This window comes from Labrus mixtus, chromosome 16, assembly GCF_963584025.1.
Source record: "Labrus mixtus chromosome 16, fLabMix1.1, whole genome shotgun sequence".
Classification (NCBI taxonomy): Eukaryota; Metazoa; Chordata; class Actinopteri; order Labriformes; family Labridae; genus Labrus; species Labrus mixtus.
Window position 1 is genome coordinate 6,399,745 of NC_083627.1, and position 21,145 is coordinate 6,420,889.

Below are 21,145 nucleotides of genomic sequence, written 5' to 3' on the forward strand. Positions count from 1 at the left end.
TATCCACCACTGATGCAGACATACAGGCAGAGGTATGCTACCATTTCAAGTTTTAAGAATTCATACCGTCGACTTTAACTGAAGACTTTTGATTTTGGTGCCATGAGTTGAAGTATTTAGTCTAGAAAATTGTGCGGTTGTTGTGTTATGATAGCACTGTTGAGTGAATGAATCATATGATGACATGGGAAAGAGCTCGCATCTGGGAAGGTGGTTTACTTACCATGTTCATACTTTCTTATTATACTCTTTGAAGCCGTAATCCAGAGTGGTTCAGGACGGATTTAACGATAGGACGCAGTGTCTGTAAAAAGTCGTTTTGTTTTTCTCTTTTATCCAATAAAAGGGGGGATTGGTAGGTGAGGAGCAAAAATCAGTTTTAAGCAATGAATGCGTCTGATGTGGACACACAGAGGCATAGCATGGAAAAAGAATTGGGTCAGGTAGCAGGGCGTTGAGTAGAACTGATGCAGACATAGCGTGGAAAAATGCATGTGGAGAGAGGAGGAGGGAGGGGGGGGGGGTTTGAAGTTATGTAGACGCCATAATTAGCTAGTTGTGTTTGAGTAGTAGGGCTTTAAATGAGTGCAATATGATGCTCAGACGGAGGGGTGGGGGGGGGGGTTGCTACTTATGGGAAACTACCCTCGGGGTCGCTCGGTGTGTGTTTGTGCATATGGTGTGTGTTTGGGTGAGGGTCAGCGCTAATCTACAGTGCATGCACATATTTGTGTTTATTTGTGTGAAGCTAAAAGAGAAAGCTGTGCCTGTGGCCTACTTACGATGCTAATCTCCCGAGTGCGGAGTTTACAACGTTTATCTGGAAGGGCACGCCATTGTTGTATTGACTCCGTCTGTATATAGAATACAGAATGCTATGTGTCCATACAAAGTCATGGGGTCTGGGTGTTTCCCAGCTGTGTATGTACATGAAGTGATCCAGGCCAAAGTGCTCCGTCTTGTTTATAGAATTTGGAAAAAGGGTTGACGTTCGAAGAGGCGGCTTGTTTGGATATGTAGCGAGATTTGCGGCGGACTTTCACCGCTTGGGATGATTTGATTTGAGAGAATGTGATCATTGTAAAGTGCCATGATGGATCTTGAAATATATTCTCTACATGCTGCTAGGTTGGGTCGGACTAGAGCTGACTCAGAGCGCTGTCAGTGTGACGTGTGTCTGACTAGTCTCTCTGCGTTCATCTGTATGCAGCGTTCGACTTGTTGTGTTTGTATAAAGTCACTCCTCTCCTATCTACCTCTGTGTTTGACTGTGTGGGCTGCATGTTAAGGTGCAGAGTGTCTCTCAATGTGGCGGCGTGTTTGACAAGCTGTCGTGCTTTCTAGGAGTTCTGCCTTGACTCAGTGTCTAGCCCAGATTGTTCCTGTTGTGCAGAATCTGAATTCAACCCGTTTTTTTTTTTTGGTTTTTTTTCTAGTTTAACCATTTTTATTCCTTCCTGATAGGACGTTTCAGTTTGTGCATATAAATCTTGATGACTTTCAGTGTGACTTTGAGTTTGTAGAAATGGAAGCTTATTGCTTGAGTCATTGTCTGAATTCTTTTTTATCAAAATCTAACCAAAGGATTCTTGATGAACGGCCATCTTCTCACAAAATGTACCTCAACTTTTTTGATGGAATATTTGACACAAACCCATTGACCCGATAGCAGACTGTTTGTCGAAGGGGCTCGTGTCAGGCACAGTATGTGTTGAACACAAAGCCTGATCACATGCTGACGATGCAAACTACTCCTCCTCTTATATACATCTTATTATATTACAGTTCCAATCAGGCACCAGTTGCATGCTCTGGCCGGTCAGTCACAACTCATTTAGACTGTGTGACTAGTGTGTTTGTGAGATTGTGTGTGTGTGTGTGTGTGTTTGGGTGTGTAACTCATTTTAGTGTCTTTGTTTTCTCAGTCCAGGTCTGTTTGCTCTCTCTGCAGCCTCAGCCTCTTTGGCTTCAGTTTAATGTAATCAGACGTCAAGTCCCCTCAGACTCATATCTAACAGAGGAGAAGTACAGCTGTACAGAGATCTGTCAGAGAAAGAGAATTAGAAAGTTCCAAATAGGAACAATTTGAAAGCAAAAAGCAAAACACACTGAGAACATTTGAAGTCATAATACCTCATTCATTTAAAATCACTGCACCAAGAGAAACTAACAAACTCAAGTTATTTCTAAGGTTGTTAATTATACATATTAAGATTCCAAGCTGTCACAAAAATCTTTTTAGTAAAGAGTGATGGATGACAATTTAGAAACTCCACTTTTCTGAAAGGTGACACATGCACCTTTGTTTTGCTACGAAGTCTCCTTTTATTCAGCCGTGCTCCCTCTCCTCGACTGACTCCCCCCTCCTCGTCTGCGCCGTGCTGGGGGGGGGGGGGGGGGGGGGGGGGGTTGTTGCTGAGATAAGGAGGTGAGAGGTAAACACTCTGTCTCTCTGCGAGGAGAGCTGCCTCTGCCAACATGGCTCCACCAACAGTGTGTGGAGTTGTTTGGGGGGAATATAAACCCTGATATCAGATAAGAATGTGCCAGGGTTAACTCTGGAGCTGAGGGCTGGACTCTGTTGCCTGTCCATGGTCCCCGCCTTTTAGTCCTCTGTTTTGTTGTTGTGCAAGTTGAACACCGACCCGTGTCGCTGTCTTTGTATCCCCAACAACCTGCTCTAACACAAAACCAGAACATACACTCAGACAGACACGCTTTAGGTTTGACATGTCGGATAGAAAGTGATGGACTTGAAGGTGTGTGGACGTTGGACGAACAGAGAGACACACTGAATATAAAGAGACAAAGAAGCAGACACAAAAAAAAAAGAGCGATGACAGGCGACAGCGAGGTTGGGTTGAGGAAAGCTATTGTTTGCACGAGGGAGCACCTCGAAGCGCTACATGGGGCTTTTGTAGGCTGATAAGAGAGAGCTGCGTTGGCAGGCAGACACAGGCAGAAGGGCTTCTGGATTAATATGAAGCTAATTTTAAGGCCCAGAGTATGTATGCATGCCCTGCACACACACACACACACACACACACACACACAGACAGATGGACCGGCTTTGCGTGATGCATTTGGACGAGGGAATGCAGAGTACAGACACACGGACCGATCGCAGATTCTCAAACGCAGAATCAGAGGCGCGGAGACATGTTTCATACATAACTCATGAGCATTGTTTGTTTGTTGTTGTTGATGCCTGCAGATACAAGCTGCAAAGGGTCCTTAAAAATACTTTTATGTCTTTAAAAGTCTCAACTCGCTTTGCATATGAAAAATGAATTTGACTTAATTTTTTAAAGCTCCTTATATCCGCATGGATGAGTACCGAGCATGGTTTGTGTGTGTCTCATATTTAGAGTTCAGAAAGTTTCATAACCTGTGTTTTACTGGAAGGAGACGTCTGCTGCCGGCTTTATGTCTTCCATTGAAAACAAAGGTCTGCTGTGACTGAGACTTTCAGAAATCGTCACATCATTGTTCCCTAGTTTGCTCCAAAGTCATTTTCACTTCAAGTCGGACGAGTAGGAAAACGGTGAAGCTTTGGCAGAAGACAGATGTTGACGCAGAGACAGAAAGAGACAAAACAAGCGGCGGAGAGAGAGAGAGAGAGAGAGAACCAGGTGGCTTCAGGTCCGCAGCTCGGGTGTTTTGTGTTTTGATTGATGTGATAATTCTGGTTCTGAACAACCGCCTCCGGGATAAACCTGTGAAACACAGCGAGAGAGAAGGAGGGGGAGGAGGAGGAGGAGGGGGGGGGGGGGGGGGGGGGGGGAGGTGTTCAGGAGCACAGAAAAGCATGAAAGCAAACACAGGAGCACATTGATGTCCCACTGGATATGAATGTGGGAGCTCTTAAAATGTTACAAGTAGAGCAAATATTTTGAAGCTTTTGTTTATTGGGAATAATTTTTCATTTTGTTTTGTGTCTGTGCCACCTGCATCTGCACTCTCTCCCCCCCCCCCCCCCTTCTCTCTCTCTCTCTCTCTCTCGCTGTGATATCTGCACAATAACAAGCTCTAAAACTGCAGCGCGCTGGTCTCTTGTTAGACACGAGCAGGAAAAACCTCAAGTCCACCCTCCAAAGAGGAAGTCATATATTACTCTCTCTGTGTCAGTCTCACAGGGAGCCGATTAGAAACACAAGAGATATCATTTAAGGGAAAGAACAAGAAGGGTTTCCTTTATAAAACATGGCCGACAGAGACAAAGAATTGCTGTTGGACAATCAAAGGGAAGGAATAGGGATAGTAAGGTTTACACCCAACATGCTTTGAATGGAGGCCAGATTTGCATGAGATTTGTATCTGCTTGTTGATGCTCGAATACGGATTCTGCTTCATAAACCTATTAACCCTCTTATCGCTGAGTCAGAGGCGGGTCGGCCTGTGGGCTTCAAAACAAAGCTCTTCTGGTTACGTGTTTTGGCCCTCATCAAGTTTAGTTTGGAAACAGATTTTCTACTCTTTTCCTTCCTCCCCTCATTCCTCGTTCCATGAAAAGAGAAAGGCGGGGGGGGGGGGGGGGGGAGTGAGGAAGGATGAGGGCTGAGAGACAGGAAGAGAGACGAAGGCAGGAGGAGAGAGAGAGTGAGGGAGGGAGGTGTGCGAGAGGAGGGAAGAGCCAGATAACAGTGCCGCCGCTGGCTGCCATGTTTCTTTCAGGAGACACGTTTTAGCCATGGTACAGGATATCCAGACTCTTCTTCTCTCCCCCCCCCCCCCCCCTTCGCTCGTACAATAACGTCCATTCAGTTTAAATTGAACCGTTCTGTCTGCTCTCACTTGCATATTTCATTTCAGCGTCTCTTCGGTCCAGCTGTTGCTTTAAGAGACAACGCTTTTTTATGGTGTCGATATGAACTCTGGCTTTTCACGAAGTAGAGGGAATAAGTCATTTTAGGAGGTCGAGAGACGCCGTGACAGAGAGCTCTGTTTAGCCGCTCGGCATCGTTTATTCTCTCTTCTTAATCACAGTCGTTAATGAGAGGACAGAGTGTTCCTACGTTGGTGCTTGGAGTCTAATTGTCCACATTTTGAGTGAGAATATTTATGATATTGTTAGAATCATAAATTGAATAGCCGTCCGTGTTACCATCTGCTTGTACTTGGTTACACCAAGCGTCTGAATCATGTGCTTTCACACTCATGAAAAGTATTTGACCTGATAATAGAGTCCAACATGGCGGCACAATGATCTGACAAAGTCACAGTCGAGGGATCTGCATATTCAACACTGGTGAGCACTAAAGTGGCAAGTTCTTTTTTTATTTTACCAAAATCTCAAGATTTATTTTTGGGCTTTTTCTGCCTTTTATTTAGAGATAGGACAGTGGATAGAGTTGGAAATCAGGGAGAGAGAGAGAGTGGATAGGCATGCGGGAAAGGAGGCACAGGTGGGTTTGAACCTGGCCCGCCCGCCTTGGAGGACCACAGCCTCCATACATGGCGTGCGCACTAACAACTGTGCCACCAGCGCCCCTACATTCACATTTTTTTTGACAGCGGCATATGACCTCAAAATAGAAAGCACTTGAATTGCATGATGGGAATAAAAACAATTATATAATCAACATGATGGGGCGGCCAGATCGCTAGCGGTTATGTTGCACACTCCATGTACAGAGGCTTTAGTCCTCATCACAGTGGTAATGGGTTCAAATCTGACCTCCGCCCTGAAAACTTGAGAAGTTATTTGACAGCATATTGTGTCAGGGATTCCATCTTCCGTAGCACTTCAGCAGCTCACACTCGTGTCTATTTGAGGAGAGGTATCAGTGTGAAAAGTATTCAGTGGTTATCAGCCCGTCATGTTCGGCCGTTAGCTTTTGTCAGATCCTCTTGCACACCCCGTGTTTTTCTTCCATTCACACTAAACTGTGGCTGAAGTGAGAAAACCAGTGCGGTCCAGATGGGAGCCGCTGAGTGGGACGAAGATGACGACGAGAGAGGAAGGTGGAGGCAGCTGTGGTCAGGCGAGCGAAGGCAAGAGGGACGAGTGTTGACATGACGAGAGGAAAGGAGAGGAGTAGGAGGGAGAAAGATGACAAGTACAGCGGCCATAGTTCGGTCCGCTCAGTTAAGGAGAGCGTGAGCTGCTGCGTGCCGGCCGAGGCAGCGAAGAATGACAAGTATGTGGGACATTTTCCAGAGCTCTGGTTTAGTGGAGTCAACCACTCGGAGCTGGTGAGGGAGAGAAAGAGCAGAGAGGGCGGCTGAAATAGAGACAGAAAGAAAACACAAAGAGAGCGACAGAAGAGGAGGAGGAGAATGGATAGAAATATAAAGACACAGAACCTATAACACTTTTTAAAATACACTGCAGTGTATGTTTAGATGATGAATGGGTGTGCTTTCCCTGTTTTTTCCTTTTCTGTTCCCCTCTATCTTTGCCATACACACTTTAACACACACACCAACACACACACACTAACACACACACCAACACACACACACACACACACCAGGATAAGGCGCAGGGTGGAGCAGGTCACGGCTGCAGTCATTGTTGTTCTGCTTGACAGACTTCCTGTTCCAAGCAGCTCTGACGCCCATCACCAAAACACAGCTGCATCCAGAGTGGACGGGAGCACACACACACACACACACACACACACACACACACACACACACACACACACGTATGAACTGCTCATTCATAGTTAATCTTGTGCATACCTGTACAACATTACATCTCTCTTTGCACACACATCATTACAGACATTAATTAAATCCTGTGCACAGTTGAACAAACAGTCGAAGATTAGGAACTTTATGCACACACACACACACAAACACACACACACACACACACACACTCGTATACACACAAAGCCTTGGCATCGGGAACCTGTAGTTTGATGCCATATTTAAACCAGATGAGCAGAAACCTGTAAAGCCTTTGATTATGACCTGCCGCAGAGACTCGGCAACACGTTCCAGCTGGACTTCTCTGAGCCCATCTAGAGAGCAGCGCCGTGTAACGTCTAACCCGACACATCACACACACATTTCACAAGATTTAAACGCTACAATGCTACAACATTGTGGTGTCGCGAGAAAAGAACAGCGTGTAAACACACAGCGGCATCTTCACACACACACACACACACACACACTCAGGCATCCGCACACACACACACACACACAGCGCTGCTCCACACTGCCGTCTCCGATGTATCTCCATCATTACATCTCTGGTCCTTTATTCAATGGTGGATCAGAGGCTTCATCCCACCCTCCTGCCTCTGTGCGTTACACACTGCAGACGTGGTGTACCAGGGCGTAAATATCCCGCCCTGAACTGTCAGTATGTCAGCGCCGTTAGTCAGTTAGCTGGTTGTGTATTGGAGGTCGTTTAAAGGATCTGTTGGCAGAAAAAGAAGATTGCACCAGGCGTATTTCTTTCAGATTCGATGTTGAACCTGGGGGAGAACCCCTTCTTGTTGGAATGGGTTTATTTCAGTTGTATTAGTTGCAGCCGTGTTTAGTGGTTTGTTATTGTTTGACTGTTGGACACCCACGACTGTCGTAGCGTCTTCCAGGCCTCAGTGGTTTTTCACTGGAACCCAAACCTTCATTTTCCCTCTCCCTCACTTTAACTGCAACCCCCCTTCAGTATTTGTCATCCCAGCTTTTTTTTTTTTTTTTTTTCTACCTCAGGCGATGGATTTAGCTAAATGTGCTGTGTGCGTCTGGCCGTGCATGTCTGGTGCATTTGTCTGTCTGTCTCTTTGTGTGGCCATCGAGGTTTGGCAGCCTCAGCGTTATAAACCACCGGGCTTATTCCTCCTTCTGAATGTCAGGACTTCCCCCCGACGTTTTCATGACAGCATCCCCCCCCCCCCCCCCCCCCCCAAATAAGTGCCTCAAAACCCCAAACATTTGACGGGATTTGGTCCCAGAGATGATGGTTTACGACGATGGTGGTTAACAGTTTTTCCCACTGGTTGGGGATTTGTTGGAATGGCATGAAACTGGGAAACTTGTTGTGTGGATTTGGCAAATTGTTGGATACAGAAGGATGGTTTACAGGAATTGAACACAGTATTTCTTATTCCCACATTCACTGCAGTCATGTTTTTGGTTTGGGGTTGTTTATCTTCTAACTGTTCCATCAGTAAGAAGGAAAACAATATTGAAAGACAAAACCAAAGTAATGTCTTAAGGTCAGTTTTCTGCTCTGAATTAGGGGAAGACAAAAAAAGTTTAGGGCGCTGGTGGTGCAGTGGTTAGAGCTCGCACCCCGTGCATGGAAGCTGTAATCCTCCAAGTATGGCTGCAACTAATGGTTGCAAAATGCAGAAATTACCATTATCATGTAAGGTCTTCAAAATGAATCAATCCGTCAACACTTGTTTCCACTTTTTCAAAAACATTACAGTCTTTTATTTTAATGATCCAGCGTATCTAAAAGCTTCAAATCTTGATTTATTCTCCAAAGGACATTGAGGTATGCAGCATTTCTGATGCTTCAAAACAAGCACAGAGCTTCAGTCAGATGGTGTGAAAGAGAGAGAGAGAGAGAGAGAGAGAGAGGGAGAGAGAGCAACACAAATATAACGTTGCCAACATATTACATACATATATTGTGCAGGGGTTCACTTGCATTATTTGTTTATTCCCCAGCATTGGCGTTCGTATGGCTTCTTCTTTTTTGTTACCATGGTTACGAAGTAGGCATGGATATTGTCTGATTTTTACTTGTATCATATCAAAGTTTATAAATCTGGTGTCAGGAAAACCCTAATACCGTGAGCCTTGAGTAAAGTCGTGCACAGCTTTTTGTTAATCCACCATAAAAAAATTTTTTTAAAAATGACAATTTAATTGAATCAAACCGTGAGAAGCAGCAGAACTTCAGCAGATCCGAAGCAGTGATCGGGGTTTATGTGGATGGAAAACGTGGTTTAGATTAGATTTTCTTTATCTGGACCTCCACATTCGACCAAAAACAGGGAGCCAGACCCGAGCTTCAAAAGCAGCGTGTGTGTGTACAGTATTTGTTTGGATACATGATGGAGGGACAGATTTACAGTGACAGGGAGCCGTGTTGGCTGATGCTCGGTCGTTTTTGGCCAGGGAAGTCAAGTCTGGTTGTCTTTAGTGTCGGGTGGCTGCCTCTATTGTCATCACAAGATGGCTCCAGCCTTCTACTGTGACGCGTGTGTGTGAGCGTGTGTGTGAGCGTGTGTGTGAGCGTGTGTGTGAGCGCGTGTGTGTGAGAGTAATGCGGCTAGACAGGCAAAGTAGTGTGTGCGTTTCCCCCGAAAAATGTGTATTAGTTTAGGTCTGCTGTGTGTGAATTTAAGTGTGTGATTAAGTGAAGGTTGTGTGCACTCATGCAAGTGTGTTAGTGTACTCCAAAATGTGTGTGTGTGTGTGTGTGTGTGTGTGTGTGTGTGTGTGTGTGTGTGTGTGTGTGTGTGTGTGTGTGTGTGTGTGTGTGTGTGTGTGTGTGTGTGTGTGTGTGTGTGTGTGTGTGTGTGTGTGTGTGTGTGTGTGTGTGTGTGTGTGTGTGTGTGTGTTGTCGACTCAGCCTTTTTCCAACCAGCCCCTTACTCGTCTAACTGGCTAATCCTCATAATCCCCCTCTTCCCCCTCCTCTTTTTTTTTTCTCCTCCCTCCACCCTAATGTCTCCTGCCTCCCTCTCCTCTCCCTCCGTCCGTCTTTCATCTGCTAACATACGCTCACTTCTATATTTACGTCGTGTAGTAAAGTTTGCTTCCATTTGTCGTCACGCAGATTGAATGCAGCGTGTATTTCCGACGGATGAATCGACTTCTTCTGCTTCCAAATAAACTGTTCAAACTTAGCCCGTCTCTCCTCGCTGCCTACGTGCTTTCTTTCATTCATTCATTCATTCATTCATTTATGAGTAAAATAAATTAATCATCGGCCTTTTCTCACTTCCTCTTCCAGGCCGTGGAGAGAGAGCAGGTGGACAGCATTCAGCCCAAGCTGCAGCACGTCAACGCAGTGGGTCAGGGTCTGATCCAGAGCGCCGCCAAGCACACCGACACCCAGGCGCTCGAGCACGACCTGGAGACCACCAACCTGCGATGGAACTCCCTCAACAAGCGGGTACGGCTCTATCCACTGATATAAACACCGACGTCCTGATCTCAAGCAATAATCAGGAATAATCACAACCCTCTTTCCTTCTGCTCAGGTGGCAGAGAGAATCGCCCAGCTTCAGGAGGCCCTGTTGCATTGTGGGAAATTCCAGGATGCTCTGGAGCCCCTGCTCAGCTGGCTGAGCGACACAGAGGAGCTGGTGGCCAATCAGAAGCCTCCGTCCGCCGAGTACCGCGTGGTCAAGGCCCAGATCCAAGAACAAAAGGTGCAAAGAAATCAAATCTCCTTCGACATTTTAAAACACTGAAGGTCTGAGAAGGCTACACGCCTTCATCCTCACCGTGTCAAAAACAAACTGAAGCGCCTGTCAGTCGTTCAGAAGGGTTACAGAATGATGAGGAGTGATTTTCAGTCGCCGTGTTTGCTCAGATTTTCCATTTGTGGGATTTGCAGCAGTGTTCATCAAGCGCAGATGTCTGACTTCTTAGCCGCTGCCCCCGCATCATCCTCCTCTTCTCTCTTTGAAGCGTCCTGCTCGCTGTGGATCTCATTTACACTTTCACTTCAACATCATTCTAGTATTTTTTTTGGATTGAGACATTTTTTTGATATTCAGATGTCCTCCGTGTCCTTCAAACACAAACAATAGATATTTGAATGACAAGCGCACACACAAACACACCGTCGATGATCCGTCTGCCTGGCATCCAAACAGCCCCAGTTGACTGTCTGCCAGTCAGACTGGCATGAAAACAAACGCAGACACACATGCAGAGCGAGTTTCTATTGTTTCTCACACACACACACTTTTCCCTGTTTATCCTACTTACACTTCCTGTGTTTGTGCACGCAAGAGCGCCGCAGTCTCGACCGGCGATCAATCACGCGTGTTTACATCCTTGACGGAGAGCGGTGTCACCGTTTGTCTGAGAAAAGAGAGTAAACGGAGAGTAGAGCATTCCAGGGTTCAAAGCAGACGGAGAGGAAGAGGAAGTGCGTTCATGGAGGTTGTTTGTTGATTTTAAAAACATATAGAAAGTTTGTACCCATCTTGTTAAAGAGCAGCAAGGACTCATAATAATTAGAGATGCACTGATTGGAAAAATCAGGACCGACGGCGATGTTTGAAATAACAATTTAGCCGATTCTGATTCAAATCACTTCACTGCGTCGGTGTGGAGACGGCAGGTTTCTGTTTTTTTAATCAATGTTTACTATTTGGAGTCTCAGAGATTACACTTCTGGTAGATTTTCCACACCTTCTGAGTCCACATGTTATATCCTCAGGGTTCAGGTTCCAGCCCTTTAACTGTGATACATTTGATCGCCGCTCTTATCAACATTTGTGAAAGATATTTATTAGCTTTTCCAGTAGTGCCGGCCTGGGATCAATCGATCAGTTTTTTTTATTCATATAGCACCAATGCAGAATGAACTCTTTGTTATGTTATTCTAAAAGATGCAACGTTAATCCAGCATGAGACAAACTTTCTGCAACATTTAGCAAAGACGCGGTGTCAAGGAGAAAACGTCCTTTATGAGGCAGAAACCAGAATCATGCTGAACAGACAGATGCTAAATTTGGATAAATTCTATAGTTTTAACTTTTCTAGCCTCATCTGGATCTTTCACTTCTCCTCGTGGAGAATGATGTAAAAACAAGGCTTGTGTGTGACCTTGTACTTCCTCATAAGAAGATCAACCCCTGTGTCAGTACATTTTATTCTTAAATCTATCAAAAGAAAATAAAAAACCTTCAGAGACACATAGATCATGAGTCATGTCTCTAGTCTCCTGAACATCCCCCCCGTGTTCAAACGATCAGCTGGTGTGGGAAAGAAAACCAGCCCGTGAAGGAGCCTAATTGCCCACTTACAAACCTTCTCTTCTCTTCTCTTCCAGCTGCTCCAGAGGTTGTTAGATGACCGCAGGCCCACAGTGGAGATGATCCGTGCTGAGGGAGCGAGGATCGCAGCCACAGCGGACACTCAGGACCGGGAGAAGATTCAGACCCAGCTCCAGTGTCTCGGCGAGAGATGGACCGACCTGCTGGACAAGGCTGGTGCCAGGTACGTCCCCCCTGCAGTCCTGAATATTTGATTTAGAGAAGCACTGAGTGGTGTCTCCTGACAGCGTGTTATTTAGTGGTTAGTGTTTGTTTCATCGTGTCATCACGGCTGGTTTCTGTGGTCTTCAAGTCGTTTCAGCAGAGAAAGTTGTGATTCTTCGAGAGAAACTCGGTACACACATGCAGGAGACACTCCACAGTGAGGACATTCGATTGTTCAAAGACGTCTCATGATTTATTATTGAAACACATTCACGCCTGAAAACTTTCTGCAAGGGCCTGAAATAGAAACGTCGGTCACGTCTGTGGAATTTGTAAACAAATGAATACACACTCTCACACACACACACACACACACACACACACACACACACACACACACACACACACACTCTCACACACACATGATTGCGTATTTGCAGACACTTCAGCTGACTCCAGCACACACACACACACAAACAGAGAGAAGTGTGTTTTCCGACCCTCTCTTTCTTTGTGTTTCTCAAACCTTACATGCATTCCATCTGTTTTTAAGAATTTCTTTCAAATGTAATAAAATGTATTAAAAAATTCATGAAAATTGAAAACACAGAGTTTATGAGAAAAAGGGGTGACAGCTGTAAGACACAAACTCAGGTCCAAGCTGAGAAATAAAACATCACAAAACAAATCAGTGAAAGCAATAAAACACCAATAAAAGCTTCATCCTCCTCCTCCTCCTCTTCATCCTCCTCCTCCTCCTCCTCCTCCTCCTCCTCTCTCCTCTCTCCTCTCTCCTCCTCCTCCTCCTCCTCCTCCTCTCTCCTCTCTCCTCTCTCCTCCTCCTCCTCCTCCTCTCTCCTCTCTCCTCCTCCCTCTCCTCATCCTCTCTCCTCCTCCTCCTCCTCCTCCTCCTCCTCCTCCTCCTCCTCTCTCCTCTCTCCTCCTCCCTCTCCTCATCCTCTCTCCTCCTCCTCCTCCTCCTCCTCCTCCTCTCTCCTCTCTCCTCCTCCTCCTCCTTGTGCTATCTCTTGTCTCCCGCCCTCAGGCAGAGGCAGTTGGAAGAGCTGCAGGTTTTGGCTCTTCAGTTCCATGAAGCTCTGGAGCCGCTCGGAGAGTGGCTGAGTGCCACCGAGAGACGCCTGAGCTCTGCAGAGCCAATGGGAACGCAGACGGCCAAGATCACCCAACAGATCACCAAGCACAAGGTACCGTTTGGCCCCATTGTTGCTGAGGCCCTCCACTCCTGGAGAGGTCACAAAGGTCAATTCTTGTGTGTGTCAACGAGCAGGACACTGAATCCCTGCCTGCGTCAGATCGCCTTTGTTCTGGATGGAGTGGCTTTTTATGACATGAGAGGTTTAAGATGCTCACAGAAATGTTGCTAATGAACGTCTTGGCATCGAGATTCACATTTGTTTCAGCAACAAAAACCAACAGGCAGCATATACAATAGTTCATGATATCAAACACACACACACACACACCCCGAAGAAAGTAGTCAAATCCAACTCAAGCACCCCTCCTTATGAGTCCATTTCCTGTGTTGTGTTTTTGAATTTTAAGTTTTTGTTTCAGTTGTGTGAAGTGTTTTAAGTTCTCTTTGACTTTTTAGACTCATTCATTCTTTTATCGATGTTTATGATTTGTTGTTGACGTATAATTTGTCATTTGCACGCTCATATTTTAAGTTTTCATCCATTTTTTTTGTCATTTTGCTTTTTGTTCCTTTTCTCACTCCACCTTCCACACAAACACACACACACACACACACTCGCTCTCACACACACACACACACACACACTCGCTCTCACACATACACACACACACACACACTCTGGCACAAACGCACAAACCTCCCAGGCATTCCAAGACGACGTGTCTTCTCATGAAGCTGAGGTTGACCACCTCGAGTCCCTCAGCCAATCGCTGACCCCCCTCAGCTGCAGGGCTGATCGTGATTGGTTAGGCGAGCGGGTGGGGGCGGTGAGGTCGGGTCACTCTGAGCTCGCCGATTGGTGCAGCAGGCGGGCGGGCCTGCTGGAGCAGGCGCTGGCTAACGCTCAGCTGTTTGGGGAGGACGAGGTAGAGGTGCTGAACTGGCTGGCAGAGGTGGCTCAGAGGCTGAGTCAGGTCTCCGTCCACACCTACCAGCCTCAGCTGCTGGCCGAGCAGCACAAACACACTCTGGTACGACTTCATGAACACGCTGAACGCCAGCTGAGTCACTCCTTCTGCAACATTAAGACAGAAGAGAGGGTTTATAAACTGCATGGAACATGTAGAAATGAATAATCCAACATTTAAAACAAGGAATATCTTTATTATAAATATGTAAATACAACACGTGTTTAGTCCAGTATGGTTTCTGTTTATGATATTATATGACATCACACTTTAAGTCACCTCTTAAAGTTCTTTAAGTGACCTAAAGTCACACTCTCAGGTGTAGGTTGTTAAAGTTAAGGAAAGGATGCACACTGTTTTAAACCTGGAACTGAAGATAAAATCTGATCGAGGTTCATCTCTGCACTCTTTCACCCTCAGTCTCTGAATGAAGAGATCGTTAGCAGGAAGAAGACGGTGGACCAGGCCATCAAGAACGGACAAGCTTTACTCAAACAGACCACAGGTAATCTCAAAGGAGCCAAGTCAATACTTTTATTATACGATAACAGACTCTGGGAGATATTAATAACATACTTTGATGTTTTGGTCTCCTTACTTTAAAAATGACTTTTCTTTCTGTAAAGAGTGAGCATGGTATGGATCAAAGCTTTGCTGTATTGTTCTGTATTGAAACATCCAACATTCTGATCTTTTTTGTGTTGTCTTTTATTCTTTAATGCCATTTATTTATTAGTATTACTATTAGTTTGAGGGATGAGAGATTAGTCTGGGCAAAAATGCATTTCATTGCTTTGACTGAACACTATCGACCAGTCGATATTATCGGCCGATATTAGCATATCCAGTGAATATCTGTATTGGCCAATTTTTTCTTGATATGCGCTGATATTACTCGATTTATTCACCAGTCAAACAGCATCGTATGTGAGTTTCATTGTATTACACTAGCAGCTCTCTGTCACCAGCAGAGGGCGCTATATGGATTATTACAACAAGCATTATCACTCCCAGAGTGTCGAGCGGTGACGTACATACATGCTCAGTTACTTTCCAGTTGAGTGACCTTCTTGTCTTTATTATAAATCTTTTCCACAAGTGTCTGATAATTTAGATGAATCAATGCATTAAATGTGTACATCTATATCTAACTATCTCTACAGCTCAAACAGAGATCAAAGATATCGGCCGATATATCTGTGTCTGATTTTTTTTATCTCCCCTATATCGATATATCGGTATCAGCCCCAAAAATCACATATCGGTCGGGCCCCACTGTACACTGCATCTTTTAATGCATGTGACAAACTAAACTCCTGATGTGTTCAATATTTTTTATGCAGCCATCCACTTAATAAACTAGACATGTTACCGTTAGTTCTACCTCAGGAGGGGGTCAGTTCATGTCAGTAAAGAGGGGCCATGTTTCCTCTTCTACTTCCTCATCATTCCTAACCTCACCTCATTTCTTAGCAATATTTTTTTGTACAATTTGTGCTTTAATGTTTCTCACTGGTGACGTGATTCTTTAATTCTCCAAAGATAACTGTGAGACATCTGATAAATGATTCATGCAGATGAAACTAAAACACTGTTTTCCAGCTGTGGTTCAGATCCAAACCTCACATTTTTTTTTACACCAGCAGCAAAGCAAACAGTCACATCTGGTTTGTGTCTCTGTTCTCGTGATATTAGCCGCGCTGACTGCTAACACTATTAGCCTGCTCAATGTCGGTCTCCCCCATAAGTACACAGTGTATGTTCCCTCATATTTACCCTGTCAGACACATGTTGTAGTCATGAGAGGTATGCAGGATGGTCAGATTCAGGGCACTTGGAGATTTAGCAGAACTCAGTGAAACAGGGAATTTTAAGAAGATAACATAAAAGTTAAAGCTCATAAATTGCAAAGGCATGGTTGAAGGAATTTCACTTTATGTAGGTCGCTTTAACGTAGCACAAATTTCCCCTCAAAAGGAAAGAAACAACTCAGCACATGGCTCCTCATCGGGACAGTCAGTAACCTCACCCGTGTTCCCTCCCGCAGGTGAGGAAGTCCTCCTGATTCAGGAGAAGCTGGACGGCATCAAGTCTCGCTACGCCGAGATGACGGCCGGCAGCAGCAAGGCCCTCCGCACGCTGGAGCAGGCCCTGCAGCTGGCCACGCGATTCGCCAGCGCCCACGACGACATCAACCAGTGGCTAGATGGGGTGGAGGCGGAGCTTAACAACACGGAGCCTGACGCCACACCCGCCTACCAGGAGAGACAGAAGGTGGGTGCAGAAGGAGACTCGTAGTTTAAGTTACAACTCTGACTGTGAGGTCGCTGTGTTGTAAATGAATGTTTGGACACAAGAATCGACTTCATCCATCCTCCTCCTGACACATTTCATACTTCAGTGTTAGAAAGGAACAAGTGAGTGGACACTTTCTACGTGATTGTTGGAAAGCATCAGAAATGTATCCGACCAAGGTGTTTAGTTCAGTGGAGGTCCTGACACCGAGCCTGTTTTCTGCTGCGATAAACTCTTTAAACTAAACAAATGTGAGGTGACTGACTGAAATGACTTTACAGGAATTACATGAAATGAATAAATAAGATGATTTATTGCTAAAAAAAAAAAAATAAGGAAGCATATCGAGGACATTTTGAATGAGGGGGGGTCTTACCAGAAGCAAGAGGTAGACGGTGTATACAAAAATATCAAACAGCATGCAAATCTGAAAACTGAAGTACTGAGTGCTGAACAAAAAACATCCAAAGATAGAAAAATACTGAGTCCGCTGAGCAGCTTCTGGTGTGCGGACTCAGTATTTTTCCTATCTAAAGGTAGATGGGGGTCTTTGGCATGGTGTAGTTTGGGAACCCCTGGATTATTTAGTAAAATTCAACAGAATAAATAATCCACATTTTACAAGAAGATTGATTGTTAGAAATGAAGAACAAATTCAAAGACAGCTCCTGTCTGTAATGACATTTTCAGCTGCTCTGGTATCATCCCACCCACAGCTGGGTTGCCATAGTAACAGATTTCCTGGAGGCCTATAACAGTCTGTTAAACCTATTGAACAAATTATTGCCATTTAATTTGTTTGCTGCTATCCAGTTTTTTTTTTGATTCACTCAATTCACTTCAATGTGACATTTTGAGCTTTTCATTTAGTTCCTCCATCATCACACGTGAAAAGTAAAGCAACCTCGAGTACCAGATGTGAATCATCTGTTCATCATGTTCAGCTTCAGGTTTATTTCAGTGTTCATATTGAAGTACAACTTGATTGCATCTTTGTTGTTAAGTTTCTTCTTCCCTGAACTCTCCTGCAGGAGCTGAAGAAAGTGTCGGCTGAGAAGCGTCTGGTGTTGGATACGGTGAACGAGGTGGGCAGCGCCCTGCTGGATCTGGTGCCGTGGCGAGCTCGGGAGGGTCTGGACCGCCTGGTCGCTGATGCCAACCAACGGTACCGCCAAGCTGATGAAACCATCACTCAGCGGGTGCAGCTGGTACAAGCCGCCATCCAGAGGTCACAACAGGTACTGCGGGCGATCTAACCTGAACATTAAGCATTTTTCAACTCCACGTTTTTTATTCTGCTAAACATTCGCTCGTCCCTTCAGTACGAGGAGGCGGTGGATGCCGAGCTGGCCTGGGTCGGGGAGACGGAGCGTAAACTGGCGTCTCTGGGGCCCCTGAGTCTGGAACCAGACGTGACAGTGGCTCAGCTACAGGTCCAGAGGGCGTTCAACATCGACATCATCCGACACAAAGACACCGTGGATCAGCTCCTCGGCACCAAAGACGACATCCTGGAAACCTGCAGTGACGCCCAGAAGGACGCGCTGATAGTAAGTCACTGATGGATCAGAGACGAGTAAGAGGAGGGGACTGAATATGTGAAATTAAAAGTTTAACTTCTCTTCTTTATCGTCCGTCTGTAGGTAAAGACCGACTCTCTCAGTGCTCGTTATGATGCAGTGAGCCAGAGTCACAGCGAGCGGTTCTCAGCGCTGGAGCAGGCCCAGGTTTTGGTCGCTCGGTTCTGGGAGACCTACGAAGAACTGGACCCGTGGTTGGGCGAGACTGAAACCCTCATCACCCAGCTGCCACCGCCAGCCATCGACACCGACGCTCTCCGACTGCAACAGGACCAGATGAGGGTACAAGCGGGGCTAAAATCTTCCTCTTTGCGTTTTTCTCACATTTCTCACCGATCAAAACGTCTCATCGATGTCTTAACCTTTTCCACTCTCTCTCTCCAGCTGCTGCGGGAGTCCATCGCAGAGCACAAGCCCCACATCGACAAGCTGCTGAAGATCGGACCGCAGCTGGCCGAGCTCAGCTTCCAGGAGGGGGCCACATTGACGCAGCGCTACACCGAGGCCGAGAGACGCTACCTGGCCATCAAGGAGGGAGTGAAGGGTCGAGCGGGGACATTAGACGAGGCCGTGTCTCAGTCTTCACAGGTACATCACAGAGGACAAACTGTTCAACGCTCCATACAGTGTAGCTGTGTTTGAACTGCAGACACACGTCTAAGGAGGTTAATTATTTTGTTAAAGTTTCCAGTTTTGCAGGTTTTAACTTGAGCTGCTTAAAAGCCAAATCAGTTCATTTTAGTGTTATCTGATGTTATCTTATTTCTCTTAATGCAGCTTCTCTCTGCACTGAATCAAATGAAATAGATTAAATAAGTGGTCATGTGTAAATGCTGTCTAGCCCAGGTCTGTTTGTAGCTTCCTGTTCAGCGTCTGCAGCCTCAGACTGAAACGATTACCCTGCAGCATGAGCTCCATGTGAATGCGTCTGCTGTACGCTTCAAACTAAAACTTAACAATGATTTATTGTGCAAAGTCTCCGGTTCACTCAAAGCTTTGTTGTGTTTTGATTCTTCAGGTTCTTTATTTTTTTGTATTTTCTATATCACTCTATACTTCAACATGTTTAGAGGCAGGTCTGATACATTCAGCAGTTTTAGTTTGACTTTGAGATAATTCGCTCCTCAGACATATTGTTACCATAACAACATTCAGATTCAGATTCTTTATTGTCCCACAAGGGGAAGCACACAGGAGACAAGAAACACAAGGACGACATCACCGCAAAATCGAAATAAAAACACATTTTAAAAAAATATGACAACACAACAAAATATAAAACCAGTCAAGAGCTCAGACCGAGATGGGAATCCGTACCAAGTTTTTAAAGTGCAAATGTGCAATTCAACATTTATAGTTCAGTCTTTTCTCTCATCACATCATGTTTTCTTTATGAATATTTTTCTCTCTCTCTTTGCACATGGTCTCATGAGACATCATTGTATCACCCGTGTGGCCGGCTGTGTGCCGCTGCCGTCTGTATTACAGTTTGTACTGTTTGCATGGCTCTGATTTAACTCATTGTATTATTTCTCCACCCTCCGTCTCTTTCAAACATCTCTTCTCTTCCTCCACCTGCTTCCACACTGTCCCCCCCCGTCCCTCATCCATCCTAAACCCCCACCCCCCACCCACCCCCCCTTTCTCTCTCCCCCATCTCATCCTTCATTAACTAAACCCACATCTCCCTCATCATGTCCAAATGTCACCCTTGCATCCCTCCTCATCCTCATCCCTCGTTCATTGTGGATGTGCTGTCTGTGTGTCATCCCCCTCACCAACCACCATCTATTTCTGCATCGTCACTGCTCACTGCAATCACCCAGCTGGTAGAGGTAAGACCCAGGACTGACAACATCAAGCTGTCACTCAGGCTGCGGGGGGGGACACACATGATGTGGTCGACTAATCAAACATGAAGCGATGATGAAGCGCTAACCGTACAGCTGATGCTAATCAAATACTAACCAAAGTGGTGAAGGTTGTCTGGACGATGAATAATTATAAATGATTCTTCAGATTTGAATAATCCACACCATGTGTCTGCCTCCCCTGAGTGACATTAATCTGTATCAAACCTGTTAGACTCCTCCCCTTTGTGATGTGACCCTGGTCTAAGATTCAAACAGGCGTTCTAATAATGCCGGTTTCAGCCTCAGACTAGTCCCGATTTAAGTCCCTCAAACCAGTCCTACCTGTCCTTTTGTAAAGAGAAACGTCTTTTCCCCCTCGTGTCTAGATGAGATTTGTCGTGTTTTGTAGTTACCAAAGGATTTGATTATCCTTACATGCCGAATGAAAAGCCAATCAGCTCACTAGAAGTTATACAGTCTTTGCTCTCTGGCCCAAAATGAGCCGGTGGAGCAGATTGGACTTTGTGGATTAGCGGCTCCCCCTTGTGTGTAGATCAAGTCCGGCTTTGTCAGAGTTACACAACGTGGGTGACGTGCTGACAGTGAAATATTGAGATGTGAATTTAATAAGAAGAGTCTGTTTAATTCTTGTTTTAACATCTGATGCAGCATTCATCATGAAAAAGAAAGTTCATTCAGCGTGCGACAGATTGCTCACCGCCCACATCAGATCTCAGTATTTTCCCACTTACAAAATGTCACCCAGTTATCAAAAACCTCAACAACACACTCTCTCCTCCTCCTCGTTTAACCTTCTCCTCGGCTTCCGTCCGTCCGCAGTTTCACGACAAGATGGACCCCCTGTTGGAGACCTTGGAGGGGGCGGTGCAGCGGCTGCGGCAGCCTCCCTCCGTGGCGGCGGAGGTGGAGAAGATCCGGGAGCAGCTGGCAGAGCACCGAGCCCAGGGGCTGGAGCTGGACAAGCTGCTGCCAAGCTTCTCGGCCCTGTGTGCCCGCGGAGAGGAGCTCATCGGACGAGCTGCTCACGACGATCCTGCTGCTCAGGGTGAGTGTTCGGGATGTGTCTGACAGGGGAGGACAGCTGCACGATGACGGACACACGCACACTGACCACACAGTTCATGTGGGAAACAAG

The 21,145-nt window shown here is 45.7% G+C and overlaps 1 protein-coding gene across 2 annotated transcripts in view; it reads left to right on the forward strand.

Annotated features, from left to right (window-relative positions):
* macf1a (microtubule actin crosslinking factor 1a) overlaps positions 1-21,145 on the forward strand; it is a 238,971-nt gene that overhangs the window by 192,483 nt on the left and 25,343 nt on the right. For both annotated transcript variants that reach the window (XM_061058975.1, XM_061058976.1), the window contains 12 exons: positions 9,932-10,093; positions 10,182-10,352; positions 11,990-12,156; positions 13,183-13,342; positions 13,998-14,324; positions 14,682-14,766; positions 16,309-16,535; positions 17,588-17,794; positions 17,879-18,106; positions 18,200-18,418; positions 18,521-18,724; positions 20,830-21,055. In XM_061058975.1, the coding sequence (XP_060914958.1) occupies positions 9,932-10,093; positions 10,182-10,352; positions 11,990-12,156; positions 13,183-13,342; positions 13,998-14,324; positions 14,682-14,766; positions 16,309-16,535; positions 17,588-17,794; positions 17,879-18,106; positions 18,200-18,418; positions 18,521-18,724; positions 20,830-21,055 (2,383 nt within the window). The remainder of the gene's footprint in view (positions 1-9,931; positions 10,094-10,181; positions 10,353-11,989; positions 12,157-13,182; positions 13,343-13,997; positions 14,325-14,681; positions 14,767-16,308; positions 16,536-17,587; positions 17,795-17,878; positions 18,107-18,199; positions 18,419-18,520; positions 18,725-20,829; positions 21,056-21,145) is intronic.